The following is a 14845-nucleotide window of genomic DNA, read 5'->3' on the forward strand; positions in this document are numbered from 1 at the left end:
AAGGGGAATGGGAGGAATGGGGGAGGGACAGAGGGAGAGGAATTGGGGAAGAATGAGAAAGAGTGAGAAGAGAAAGAGGAAGGAGAAGGAAGAAGAATGGGAAATAGGAATGGGGGAGGGATGGCTGGGGAGACAGAGGAATGGGGGAGAGGAGAAAGGAGGAGGAATGGGGGAAGGGCAGAGGAGAAAGAGGGAAAAGATAATGGGGGAGGGAGTGGCAAGGGAGGCAGAAGAATCGGGAGGAGGGGCAAAGGGGGAAGAATGGGGCAAAAGGGTGAGGAAGCATTGCTAGAAGGGTCAACCCAGCATCCTTGCAGGTGTGTTCTGCTCCCAACGCCATGGATCAGAAGGAGAAGGACCATGACCCCCCAGCTGCCCCAGAGGAGGAGCCCAGTGCAAGTCCAAAGCCAAAGAGTGACTCCAGTGAGGAGCAGGAGAAGATCCCCATCCAGAGCCCGCCACATGAAGGTGCTGCTTCTCTTCTGGGCTCAGAAGGAACAGGTATCATCCAGAATATCCAACTGGAGAACTTTATGTGCCATGCCATGCTCGGACCAGTGAAATTTGGATCCAACGTCAATTTTGTGGTGGGACACAGAGGCAAGAGTGCACTGCTGACCGCCCTAGTACTTGGGCTTGGTGGAAAATCATTAGGATCGTCCTTGGGACTGTTTGTGAAAGATGGAGAGACTTCAGCCAGCATCTCCATTACATTATGCAACACCGGGGACCGTGCTTTCAAATCTGAATTGTACGGGGACTCAATAACCGTGCAGCGATGCATCAGTGTCAGTGGAACTACAAGTTACAAGCTAAAAGACCAAGCGAGAAATGTGGTTTCTTCTCAGGAAACAGAGCTCACAGCCATGCTTGATCATTTTCGAATCCAGGTGGATAATCCAGCAACTATTTTACAGCAAGAGATGGGCAGGCAGTTTTTTCAGATCAGACATGATGGTGACAGATACAGATTCTTTCTCAAGACGACTGGACTTGAACAGAAGCTAGCTGAGCACTCCGAAATTTTGCAGAGAAAAGCCAAAAGTCAGCGTGAGATAGACCAAAAAAAGGAACAGCTCGAGAAGCTTAAAAATCAGGGCATAGCAATAGAGAACCATATTCAGAAGATGGTTACCTTGAAGGAGAATCTAGAAGACTTAAAACACGAAATGGCTTGGGCACTGGTGAGTGAAAGCGAAAAAGATCTTGATGATATGATTAGTGATGTAAATGCTGGAGATGAAGTGACTGTTAAATTAAATGAGAAACTGGAAGCCTCCAAGGCCAGTTTTAATGAAACAGAGAAGCAGTATAAAACCATTTGTGAGAACCTGCAAAAGTTAAAGGAAGAAGCTGCTGCGTTAGAGCCCAAACGCATTGAGGCAAAAGAAGAAACCAAGAGCACAGACAAAGCCTATTATCAAGCGGAGGCTTTCTATAAGTCTTCCCAGAGTGAGTTGGACAATTTGGAAAAAATTGCAGAACTGCTCCGGAACAAAATTGAAGACCAGAAAAAGTGTGTGGAACTCCAAGAAATGAAAAAACAGGAAAAAATTTCCACATTGAAGGAAAAAGTAAAGAACTTTCAGGATCAAGAAGATTCACTTGTTCAAGACCTAAAACATCTCCAGGAAGCTATAGAAAAAGGTGGCAAAAAATGTTCTCAAATTAAAAAAGAAGAGTCAGATGTGCAACAAACTCTGCATCAGCAACAGCAACAGCTAACCCAATGGAAAGAGTATAAATCAGACCCACTCAAACGATTTGGACCACAGATCCCGGCTCTTCTGGAAGCAGTAGATGATGCCCACAGACAAGGGAGCTTTACCTTTAAGCCGATCGGTCCGCTGGGAGCTTGTATTCGTCTCCGAGATCCTGAATTTGCTCTGGCTATTGAGTCCTGCTTAAAGGACCTTCTCCTTGCCTTTTTTTGTGACAACCACAAAGATGAGCAAATCCTTCAAGAGCTGATGAAAAGATTTTATTCTTTAGACTCTCCACAACCACAGATAATCGTCTCAGCATTTGAATGTGAGATGTATGATGTGACAGACAGAGCAGCCTGTCACCCAGAATTTCCAACTGTTCTCACAGCTTTAGAAATAGACAATACAGTGGTGGCCAATACTTTGATCGATATGAGAGGCATCGAGTCAGTGCTGCTTATTAAGAGTAACTCTTTGGCCCGTGAAGTGATGCAAGATCAGGACCCCCCCAAGAACTGTAGTAAAGTTTTAACTGCCTGTGGTGATGAAGTATTTGAACAATGCTATTACTCATGTGAAGAATCAAGACCTACTTACTTGGGTGACGTGGAAACAGAAATCAGACATCTGGAGAAAGAAATTGACATTAAAACGGCACAGCTGCTAGCCTTTCAGCAACAGACATCTTTACTTGAAGCAGATGTCAGGAAGAATCAAGAAACTATTGATCATCATTATCAGCATCTAAAAGAAACAAAGATAGGAGTAGTCATTATGACTTTAGAAATAAAAGATCTTGAGGAAGAAGATACAAGTCAATCGATTGGTCTCTCAGTTCTAAAAGAGGATGCTCAAGAAACTAAAGAAGAGATGAAAGAGATTGAGGGGAAGATGAAAGCTCAAAAGGAAAAGATGGAGAATTTAAGGCAATTGAAAATAGATGCTGAACAGAGATATAATGACTTTAAATTGAAATGTAACCAAGTTTCAGAAGGAATAGAATCCCTAACGGAAGAAGAAAATCAGACTGCTTTAGAAATGAACACCAAGCGTCAGTCTGTGTTGCATTATGAAGAAAGGCTCGAGCAACACCTGAACTTTCTCCAAGTGAAAAAAGAAGAGCTGGCCCTGAAAAAGACAGAACTTGAGAAGGAGATTTCTCTGGCCAAACGCGTCTGCTCCGAACGGAAAGAAGTTACCAAATCTGCATCTGATCTTGACATAGAAATTAGTGGGTTAAGAAAGGCTATCCAAACTGAAAGCTATAGTCATGGAAGCCAAGAGGAAGTAAGGAAGCAGTATCAAGAAATAAAAGAAAGCTGCCTTGAATTAGATGGTAGAATGAAGAGTTTGAAAAGGCTTATTAAGCTATTTGATGAAGCATCAAACCACAGCTCTTTAATATTCCAGAATTACAGAAAGAGTGTTTCTCTACAATGCAAATTGTACTTTTACAGCTTGATATCTCAGTGGTCCTTCAATGGGAAGATGGACTTGGATCATGAGAATGAGACCCTTTCTCTATCACTCCATCCTGAAGAAGACGATAGCACTGATTCCAGTGATGTGCAAGAATTCTCAGGAGGCAGACAATCTTTTTTAAACTTTTTATTCATTCTTACTTTATGGTCTGTCACAGAAGCACCCTTCAGATGTCTGGATGTGTTTGATGTCTACATGGACAGGAACCATAGAAAACTCGCCATGGACATAATCCTCAAATTAGCACATTCCCAGCAACACCACCAGTTCATCCTGCTCAGTCCACAGTCTCCAAGATTTCTTCCTTCCAGTCCATTAGTTGAAATACTCCAAATGCCAGATCCTGAAGGAGAAGACATAACCTTACCTGTCCAGGCAGTCGGTTCAGAAGCAGAAGAAGATGACTGATATCATCATTTTAATTATTAATTTTTCAAATTTTGCCAATTTTTTGAAATTTAATTTTTAAACACATCTGTTTTATTTTGCTTTTCTTTTTTCTCCATTTTCTTTACTTTCATTTTGTTAGAGATTCAAGTGGAAGTGCTCATTTTTCAGCTCGTCAGCCACTTAGCTAATTTTAAAGCTTCCTGTTAACAGGGTTAAAAATAGTTATTTTTTTGTTTTGTTTTGTTTTTTGTTTTTTTTGCCTTTAAACATTTTTTTAATCAAGGAGAAATGAAATCATTTTTGTCATCAGTTAAAAAAAATCCCTCAAACAAAATGAGGGGGGTATGCATTCAGTGGCTGACATCAAGTGAGAAGCCTATCTAGAGAACCAGTCCCTTGATTATTAGGATTTTGAAGAGTGATTCCTCACTCAAGCATCAGACATGATAGTCTTAGTGGAGAGATTCCCTACCTTTGTAATAAGCTGTTAAAGCATGTGACCACACCTGAAACTATTCTAATCTCTTTTTGACCTAAGAAGATGACTCGTTTTACTTTTACAGAGATGAGGAAAAGACTTTCATTTAGTGAGTAAGGTGATTATTACATATTTTTTAGGATTAAGTCAGTCACAACCAGAGCTAAATTTTTCAGAAAGTTTTAAAGGAAAGTAGTATAAATTTTGCTATCGACTTATAAAGGACTAAAAATTAAAACTTTGTTTGATTAGTCTCAGGCCCCTAAAAGCTAAGGTCAGAAATTAAGAATTCGAAGTTTTGGAGAATTTTCCAAAATAAATCCCTGAATATTATAGTTTTAGCTGCAGGGAAAGAGCTCCCATATAAGCATGACTCAGCCAGATAGATTGCTTCTCATGATCCATGAGCAAAAGCTAGCAGGCCTTCAGTTGGGGAACTTCTTGGATGGAATTAGCCAAAAGGTGGGTATCTCAGGAATCTAGTTTGTCTTTAAGGGGAAATGCCTTCAAAGAATGCCATTCCTGGTCAGAAATACCTGAAGAAAATTTGGGATCTCAGTTAGAACAGGAGTGAATTCCTTGTCCAGCAATGACTAAAGAAAGCTGTTAAGCTGTGTAAAGTTTGGTTTGGGAATACAAAGGGATTGTTTTGGCCAAAGTATGGAATTTTTTATTCTTTATAAAGTTAGGAAATTTTATTGAACAATCTTCCAAAATCAGCTTAGAACAAATGAACTTTTGATTTTGATATTGTTAAATCCCTCATCATTTTCAGTTTTTCTTCCTGTCATTATACTTTGGCAAAAAGTCTAGGGTAATGAAACTTTTAACCAGCTCTTCTGTCTATCTGGGACTTATTCTAAATATAAAGTGCACTTTAAATGGGTGAACTCAATTGTCAAGTTATACTAAAGAGATTTTGTGTTGTTACTGTTACATTTTTTTGGGTAGGATTCTAACAGCATTAATGTAATTAGGAAACAAGAGGTTTTGTTTTTTTTTTAAGAAAAACAAATATTTATTAAACATCTACTATGTGCCAGGCACATGCTAAGTGCTTTACAAATATTATCTCAAAACTGAGGATGTGATGAGACAATTTCAAACTGACTTTCAAGAGCTAATTATTAAAATTTCAAACTTACTACAAATCAATAATACAATATTATAAATACAAATATAATAATACAAATCAAGGTTTGATTATCCTCTAGACTTTAAAAAAGTGATGGAAAAAATGTTAAAAGTGCAGATTAAATATAAAAGTATGTGTATATCTTTTTTTTTTTTCTCACAGAGGACCAGTTGTTAACTACTTAACTGGGTAGAAGGGCCTACCTTTGTAGTTGGCTAGTCCAAATTCTACCTGAAAGGAATCCTTACTATACCTACCAAATGGTCATCCAGATTGCCTAAAAATTCTGAGGAGATGGCAGGTTCTTCTAGAAGACTTTCAGGGAGGTGGGACATACCACTTCTCCAGGAAGCCCAGTCCATATAGGACTAATTTTTTAGGAAGTTTTTATGATAGACACCAAGGCTTAAATTGCTACTTTCATCCATTATTCCCAATTCTGCCCTCTGGAACTAGATAGAATAAATCTAATTACCTCTCCTGAGAACAACCTTTAAAATACAGCTTTTTATTTTTCAAAATACATGCAAAGATAATTTTCAACATTTACCCTTGCAAAACCTTATCTTCCAAATTGTTCTCCTTCCCTTCTTTTCCCCACCTCCCCTGGACAGCAAGTAATTCTTCTAAACATTTGCAGATTTATAATGCTGCTCAAGAAAAATAAGATTAAAAGGGAGGGGGGATGAGAAAAAAAAAAGCAAGCAGGCAAACAATAACAATAAAGGTGAAAATACTATGTTGTGATCCACATTCAGACCTCTAATCCTCTCTGATGCAGATGGCTCTATCACAAGTCTATTGGTATAGGCCTGAATCATCCCACTGTTGAAAAGAACCAAGTCCATCACAGTTGTTCATCACATATTTTTGCTGTTGCCGTGATGTACGATGTTCTCTTGGTTCTACTTGCCTCAATTAACATCACTTCATGTAAGTCTTTCCAGGCTGTTTGAAAATCAGCTTGCTGATTGTTTCTTATAGAAAAATATTTCATTACATTCATACATGTATGTATATGTATATATATGCATACATAAATATAGGTACTGTGATGTTATAGACTGAACATTTTAAAGTAAACAGACTTAAGCAACTTTAAAGATAAAGAAAAAGCCTGGCATGTGGAAGGCACTTCAAAAACTACTGTGATGAGCATTAAAATGCCAGGGGTGATAAGATAAATGACTTTCTATGAATTGATAAATTGGAAAGGTATTTAACTCACTTATTATCCCCTGATTGGTGAAGTTTTAAATACAGGAAGACTAAGAGAAGCTGTTAAGTTTATTCCTCTTTTCAACTTGAATACTTTCACATTATAATATATCTGATATGATTATTAGAACATATTTTGTCTATTCCTTTAAAAACCTAGAAAATAATAGCAAATGACTTCTTATTGGGAGAAAAACATAGTAAAATCTTAGGAGATTGTTGTCTATAAAGTTCTTTGGGAGATTATGAAACTGCAGCAATACCATTTGAGGATCTAGAACCTCTCCTATCCAAAGTGGAGAAATGAAGCTTTTCAATAGTAAGTGGATGTCATATGACATCATTTGGAAATTCACGTAATTGTATTTTTTGTTACTATTATTTTGAATCAATTACTCACTATACGTGAACTTAGAGTGAAAAAGTGGAAACAGTAGTACAAGGTTAAAATGGGTCTCTTAGCTTTCCCCAAGGAAATCAGCCCCAGATAGGACCCACTTGTCTACATGGACTCTGATGGGGTCTCATCTTGTATTCTACAAATGGTCTGATGTGCTGTCTTTGGCTTTATGTGCAGATCAAGGAAGGGGGATGATATTTGTGAATAGATGAATATTTTAAAATGATAGTTGTAAATGGAATTTGTGAATAAATGAAATGTTCTGGATGAGATTTTGAGGCTAATATGTGAGAGAAATAACAATTATCTAACCCTAAGCTGTAATTAGTGAAACTTTGCTGCTTGAGGTAGTCTCTTGAGACTTGAACTTGGTGTTATTCTAAATCTTGGATCTAAGTATTGTGTCTGATTACTCAAAAGGCTGCCGGTTCATCATTCAAGGGAAATGCCATGTGCCCCTGCAGTCAGGACTGCCACAGGCAAATGTCTATCCCTGGGAAACTTAAGAGAACAATCTTATAACTAATTTGACCTGCACTGTCTCAAAATCAGCTACTTGATATATTTACACATTTCTTCCCAGGGCTTTTTGTTACAATTGAAAATGCTTTAGCAACTTTTAAATGAATTTAGTTGTGTATGAAGGTCATCATATTATTTTTAAAAAAAGATGTTTTATTAATAGTTCCTTAGCAAAATCTCATCCTCAATGAGCAGTTAAAAAAATAGCTAGAGTGATAATTTTTCAGTTGGTTTTAATAAATAGTTGTAATAAGATTAGGTAATTATAGGTATAGTATAAGTATAATATAGATACTGTTCGGTAATGGAATATAGATAATATTAGGTAATTATACCAAATACAAATACAAAATTTGGTGTCAGAATTTTTTTTTCAGTTATTTCAATTTGTCTACCTAAAAATGTAAAATCTCTGATGTAGTGATGTTCATATTAACACTATTAAGGTTTGAGCTCATTGTCAATACCTGACCTGGTTATCCTAATAGCACACTAGAATTGTATTAAGATAATTTTGCCAGGTTTCTAACAGAGAAGAGGAACTCTGCAGGTGATCTGAATTGGAGAAGCAAATCCACGAGAAGCTGCTGTGAAGCCCCAGTCATTCCAGTATTCCTGAGAGGGAAGATCTCCAGAGAATCACAGGACAACATCAGAAGATGTTTCAGAGACTGAAAAACTGTCACAATTGCTTGAATTGTTTTCAAAAAGTCAAAAGATTTCCTGAATTTGTATATAGGGCAAACAATGCTTGCACTTGAAAGAATGCCCTATGTTGTCTAAATTTTCATATCTTGTAGGGCATGTTTTGCTAGGAAGCATTTGTCCATTGTGGTTTTGGTTAGTGAGAAAGTCACTTCAGACATTTATTTTATAGTTAGTATATTATGAGTTAATGTTTAATCAAATGGATCATAAACAGTATATTATAGATCGTGCCCATTTCCATCTACTCTAATGTAACCTTTGTGCCTCAGTAAGGGGACTGCCCCCTTCTGGTTTTGTATCATCCATGGAAAATTGCCCTTCACACATTTAGATTGTAAGGATGTAAAGAAAGACCGAGATCTTTCTTTGAATCCAAGTGGAGGAATGTGAAATCTAATTCATGGAGTCCTGCTCTGTTCTAATCAATTTATCAGTTTAATATTTTACATAAAGCATATAGGGAAAATAGATTCTTAATAGTGAGCCTCAAACATTAATGTGATGTTGTCTACTTCTTTACCAAATAATGAGGCTCACTTGCACAACTAGAAGAATGCTGATAAAGATATTTCCATTTGTTTTGTTCAAATTCTGAGACCAAATTCAGCATAGGTGAGCTGCCTTGATGTTTTGGAAAGTTCCCAAACTTAATTTTGTACCTCTAGGCCATTTTCTCTTGTCCGACACAAGCAGGTGAATAAATCAATGCATTTTGCCATACCTTTTCTTTTTTGCATATTTAAAACAAGATCTCTGTAAGGAGAGGGCAGGAAGAAAGTCTGAGGTCCACAAATCCTTTAATAAAGTGTTATTAGCTTAAAATTCTGCTTCCATGGTTTTTCTTGTAAATCCGGCAATTATAATCCTTACACCTATATCAGTTGTCAGTGAAATCAATTGGCAAACAACTTAGTTTCTCATTGACCAGTCTGAATTTATGTATAATCAGCTAATGCATATAGCTAGACCTATAGGGAACATGTAGAGGGTCACAGTCAGTGGGGAAACTCTGGGAGAACTATAAGACCCTTCAGTCCAGAGGAAACCTGGTAACAATGTCTGGTTCTGCTCCCCATCTCCCCTAAGGGCTCAGACTTCCTGAGAAGTTAAGGGGCGGTGACAACATGTGTTGTGATTGAAGCAGAGGGATACCAGGTGGCAAACTACAGACAATAGCAAATTATTTATGTGGTCCCACTTGCACAGTATATACAGGGCACATGCCCAGTGTTTTTGTTACTTACAGATATAAGGGATAAAAAGGGGAAAGTCCTTGAAATAAACGGATTCCATTTTTCCACCATCCTCAGGAGTCCCGCCTCATCACTTGTCCACTAGGAAGGGATATTTTAATCACCCTGGCGTGGGGGCTCTAGGAAGCAGGACACAACAGGAACACATGGTGGCTCTTGTCTCCAGCCTGCTCTTGGCTTGATACTTAGCCTGGCTCCTATTTCCTTACATTTGAGACTCAAGTACCCACATCTTGTTTGCTTGAAGACAGTGCTGATTGACAGAGATATGCAGACTTGTCAGCCAACCATCTCCTCAAGAGATGGATGACTTCTAGCTAAGGAGAGAGAAGGAAAGGTGTTACTAAGAGTTCAAGACATGCTGATTAGTAAGCCCTGGGGAATCATGTGGGTGCTTTCTTCTAAGTGGGGCTTATATGATTATGTAAATCTACTGTGGCTCCATAAACCCAAACTAGCCTACTACATGTTCTTGTATAGCCCATTATCTAAGTTGAAATGAAAAAGCACTCTTCTTCTGTAATCTTTGCAGAGAAGACCTATATAAAATGGACTTGGGTACATGTTTTAGACAGCAGTTTATACATGACATATTAGGGGACATGATAAGCAGAAAGTATTAGAGGTCACAGAAGGTTTTGACCAACAGAGCACAATTGGTACAGGAGATTCAGTAATTATAAAATATCTCACACAGTGTCACACAGCACTATGCAAATATGCAAACAACAACAACTTTATCATTATTTTCAATTATCCTAGCAAAGTATCTTAGGGAAGGAGAAGTATCTTTCTCTACTAAAAGTAGAACAAAATAGTTTTAAAGCTATTCCCAAAAGGAAAAAAGGGAAGCACAGAAAGAAAAAAAAAAAAAACAGTTGGATCATTATGTTTTGTTTTGTTTTCTGAAGAAAACATTCCACATTTAGGTATAATGGTGGCATGAAATATAAAATTAGAAAGAAGTAGAGATATCCTGAATGGGGAGCAAAATCACAGCATGCATTAGAACAAGGGAAAGAGACAATGCAGCATCCATGTCTCTTCCAATTTTTTCAACCCCCTTTTAAAGCCTAGAAATCAGTTATAAAGGAGATTTAATGACTTGGTGCTTGTAAATCAGGCCAAAGTGAGATAATGAAAAAGCTTACCTGTGAATAGGATTTGGGACCAAAAAAATAACTGTGGGAAAAATTGTCCTTGTTCATATACTATCATGGAGACCAAAGGCCAGACCTAAGGGATGCCACTAATAGTATAAATATTGATTCCTGTATTAGTGTGGGCCAAAATCAACCCCAACAAACGTGTCGGAACGTCTACCACTCAGTTGATGCTGAAGTATAATGGTTTAACACTGAGAGCCAGTACTGAAGAAAAAGGGATGAGCCATCTTCATGAGAACATAGCATCCCATTACATTGACATGCTCTCTAAGGTATCAGAGAAGGATGACACTCAAACAGGTAAACTTCTTATAGAATTATCTCCTGACTCAGCAAATGTTGGACTGATAATAAATCGGGGCTAATGATAGAAAAAGTAGTTCTTCAACACACAGCACTTACGTTGGCCCATTTGCTAGAAGTCTAGATCTTTCTTGAAACTGTCCTCCAGATCCATCACCAACAGCTGGGACTGTATGCATAGAGATTATATTTGCCTATTCACTAGTCAACTTAACAAAAAAAAATTCTGTCTGCACAGGCATAGGACAAGGTTTTGTTTTCCCCTGAACTTGAGAAGACAGACTCCGCTCTTGAAAGGATAGCACTGTTAATTGGTTTGGGCCAAATAGGAATATTTGGTAAGCCATATGGTCAAGAACTAAATGAAGGCCCATGCCTTTATGTAGAGGTTCCACCTACTTTACAGACCACAATGTGTAGGAATTCTAGCTAAAAAAACTCAAGTGAACAAAATCTTAAGAGCATGCAAAGGCTACCAAGTAGAATGTAGTAATTTGAAAAGCAGTGAGCTAGTGGTCTAGGAAAATTCATCCTGCATTGATGGTGGAGTTTAAAATTCTTGCCTCACCTCCCACTGATTTGGAAAAGAGCCAACAAATTTTCATAGAAAGCCAGAATGTGGTGGAGTAGATCTCCCTCCCCCTTCAATGGAATAGCAGCTCATTCTAGGGAAGCCCACTAAGCCAAGGAAAGCAGAATATAGCGTAGGTTCCAGATGGGCCTGGTAAATAGTTTCAAGTGTCTTGAAAACAAGTCACATATAGAAATATGCTAAGTTTTTTTTCTTCTTTTTACCAGATGAGCAGGTGCTGGGATTTCAGCAGTTGTGTTTTCCTGACTCTACTGCTGCTGCTCCGTGCATCTCTCATCACACACACGCCTTATCCTATATGGTAGATCACAGTATTTTCTTGCAGTCCCTTATAGGGACTGCCAAGGATGACTTCACCCTCTGGTCGGTTGGCGGATATCCAGATGTTCTGGTAAATCACTATTGCAGTAAGCAGGATGCACAAGGGCACCAAACCCCGCCAGCTTGAGATTGAGAACTGTCACCTACTGGAAGTGAAGGGTTACAAACTTTGGTTTTGCCAGAGACCCAGGGAAAACCTCACCAAGGCACAGTGACTGCTTAAGCATCACTGAGGGATGCTGTAGGCAAGTACAAACTTGAGTCACGCCTAGCCTGAGAAAAGACAGACGATGAAGGATGTGATAGTGAACACTAGAGGGAAAATCTCAGGCCATTCATCAATGCTGAGTGCAATATTGGTGTAACCATATGTTTTGACCTTAAATGATGTTGCTATTTGGATTGTATAAGTGATCATTATAATACTATGAATAGGCCATCTGAGATGGCTACAGGGACAGCCAGCAGCCAGAAGAGAATTGTACTGAGAATACATTTATAACCTTAATATAACTGACTGCATTTCATATTAGGCCATTTTGTGATGTCATTGCCCAATGGATAAATGGTCAAAGGATTAAAAAGGCAGTTTGCAGAAAGAATCAAGGCTCTCAATAGTCATATAAAAATGCTCTGAATCTTTAATATTAGGGAAATTCCAATTAAAACAACTTTAAGGTTCTATCCCATATCCATTAGATTGGCTGACATGACAGAAAAGGAAAATGACAAATGCTCTCAAGGATGTGGAAAATAGGGACTCTAATGTTGGTGGAGTTGTGAAATGATCCAATTATTCTGGAGAACAGTTCAGAAATACTCCCAAAGGTCTTTAAAACTCTACATATCCTTTGACCTAGTAATATTGCTACTAGATCTATACATTAAAGAGATCAGGGAAAAAGGAAAAGCACCTGTTTGTAACAAATATATTTATAGCATCTCTTTGTGGTGGCAAAGAATTAGAAACTAGGGGATGCCTGTAAATTGGATAATAGCTGAACAGGTTAGGTATGATCGTAATGGAATGATGTTATGTTGTAACACATGATGACAGGAATGATTTCAGAAAAATCTGGGAAGATTTATGTGTAGTGAGGTGATGAGAAAAAGAATATTGTACAATGTAATAGCAACACTGTAACACAAATTAGCTGTGAATGACTTGGTTATTCTCAGCAATACAATGATCCGAGAAATTCCAAAGGACTCATGATGAAAAATACTATTAATGTGAACTGATGAACTCAATGAAGATTGACACATTTTTTTCACTTTATTTTTCTTGCTTTCCACCCCCCTCCCCCCACAACTGGCCAATGTGGAAATATATTCTGTATGATTTCATAAGGATCATGGGTATTTTGTTTCTTGCCTTTTCAAAGGTTGGGGAGGGATGGGAGGGAGAAAATTTGGAACTGAAAATTTAAAAAAAGTTTTTAAAAGATGTTATAAACTAATGTTTGCATTAATTAGTGAAATAGTTAATATTTAATAATATAATAGTTAACAAAAAATTAAAGAAATAGTTAATTCATAAAGTTTGACTGTCAGCACTGAAAAGTGTAAATCTAATTCATGTGTCTGTCACACCAGCTATCATATTTGTAATAATAAATTTATTTTATTGTTTATGTACACTATGTTAGTGCAGAAAGAGATGCCAGACAATTCCTGAACTAGTACAAAATATAGGAATGGGTATCAGCTGGCAGCTGTTCTGGGTCTGATCATTTGGGGAGATCTGCACATTGGAGTGGTGGAGGAACAATCGCTGCAAGTTGGCTACTTAGCTACCAAGCATGGAACAAGTTCAGAAGCACAGAGTGACTTATGTCTGATGCCAGCAGTTAGATCGGGGACTCAGCTCTAACCTCTAGCTCGGAGTGGAACCCTACACTGGAATAACTAGGGCAGGGGTCCCAGACCAAAAAGGAGCCTGCCATCCAGTTGTTATAGCCCCATAAGAGCCTCAGACTGCAACCCCAGACTGTAACAGGAACTGGCGGGGTTCAGACCAGTAGGGAATTGAATTGGCTTTGACCCACATTATATCCCTTTGGGACTCAAAGGATAACCACTGTCCCCTGGAGGCCTTATTTTAATTATGTGTGCATGTGTGTGCATATATGTGTGATTCAGATGTGTGACCTGTATATAACACTGTTAGACTGTTTTCTAAGTCCCTCTGCTATGTTTTCCCTTTGTTTGGAGAGCAGAAGGTTCATCTCATTCAATATTTCCAAGTGCCTTAATTGTGTATTTCCCTTCCCCCCATTCTTTTACCCTTCTCTTCTCTTCCCTTCCATCCCCTATTTGAGAGTTTGTTTTCTTTCTACCTAATCTAATTCTTATCTATACTATACTTATACCTTCCCTTTACCGATCAATATGTTCTATTCTGTATGTTCTGTTGTCCAGTTAGAGTGACTTTGTTTTCTCTAATTGTATTTCCTCTCTGGTTCTAGCTATTGCCAGGGCTGGAATATACCCATAGCATTCAAAGCTCAGATCAAGGGCCAGTTCCTATAGGATGCCTTTCCTGTCCCTTCCTCTCTAATTATCTTGTGCTTGCTGGGTATCTACTTATATGGGCTTGACATCTCCACCAACCTCACTTTAGTATAAAATATAAGCTCCTCGAAATCAGGAGACATTTCACTTTTTGTGTCTCTGAAACATATAGCAAACTCTTCAGAAATGGCTTCTGGCTAATTTGACCTCCCATTAGATGTCATGAGCACTTTGTGTCCTTACACAATCTTGGAAGAGTGTTAGGGCACATTAGGAGTATGTATCCACTTTGGGATTTGGATTCCTTTCTCCCCACTATCCCATAGCCAAATTTGTGTGTCTGGGGAAACAGAAACAACATTTATTTGAATTCTCTTCTAAAACAGCATGTGGTTCCACACATCAGGGGAAGTCAAGTCAACAAAGCCTTTTTATGGAAATATGAAAAAACTATTATTAGCCATTTCCATTAAAAATATGGAAAGCACTAGAAAGTGCTATAAAAAGGGGATTTCTAGCCTGATTCAAATTGTCCCCATTGATCAGTCGATAAACATTTGTCTCTTATGTGCCAGGCTCAGACTAAGTAAGGGGATATAAAAGGTGGCAAAAGACAGTCCCTGTCTTCAAAAAGCTTATGTGTAATGAGAGACAACA

General features: G+C 38.1%; 1 protein-coding gene across 1 annotated transcript in view; it reads left to right on the plus strand.

Moving 5' to 3' along the window:
- Positions 1–338: 338 nt before the first annotated feature.
- The window catches only part of LOC127542767 (structural maintenance of chromosomes protein 6-like), a 42909-nt gene continuing 28402 nt past the window's right edge, over positions 339–14845 (plus strand). The window contains exons 1-2 of the mRNA XM_051968556.1: positions 339–1520; positions 1632–2993. Coding sequence (XP_051824516.1) covers positions 339–1520; positions 1632–2993 — 2544 coding nt within the window. The remainder of the gene's footprint in view (positions 1521–1631; positions 2994–14845) is intronic.

This window comes from Antechinus flavipes, chromosome X, assembly GCF_016432865.1.
Source record: "Antechinus flavipes isolate AdamAnt ecotype Samford, QLD, Australia chromosome X, AdamAnt_v2, whole genome shotgun sequence".
NCBI lineage: Eukaryota > Metazoa > Chordata > Mammalia > Dasyuromorphia > Dasyuridae > Antechinus > Antechinus flavipes.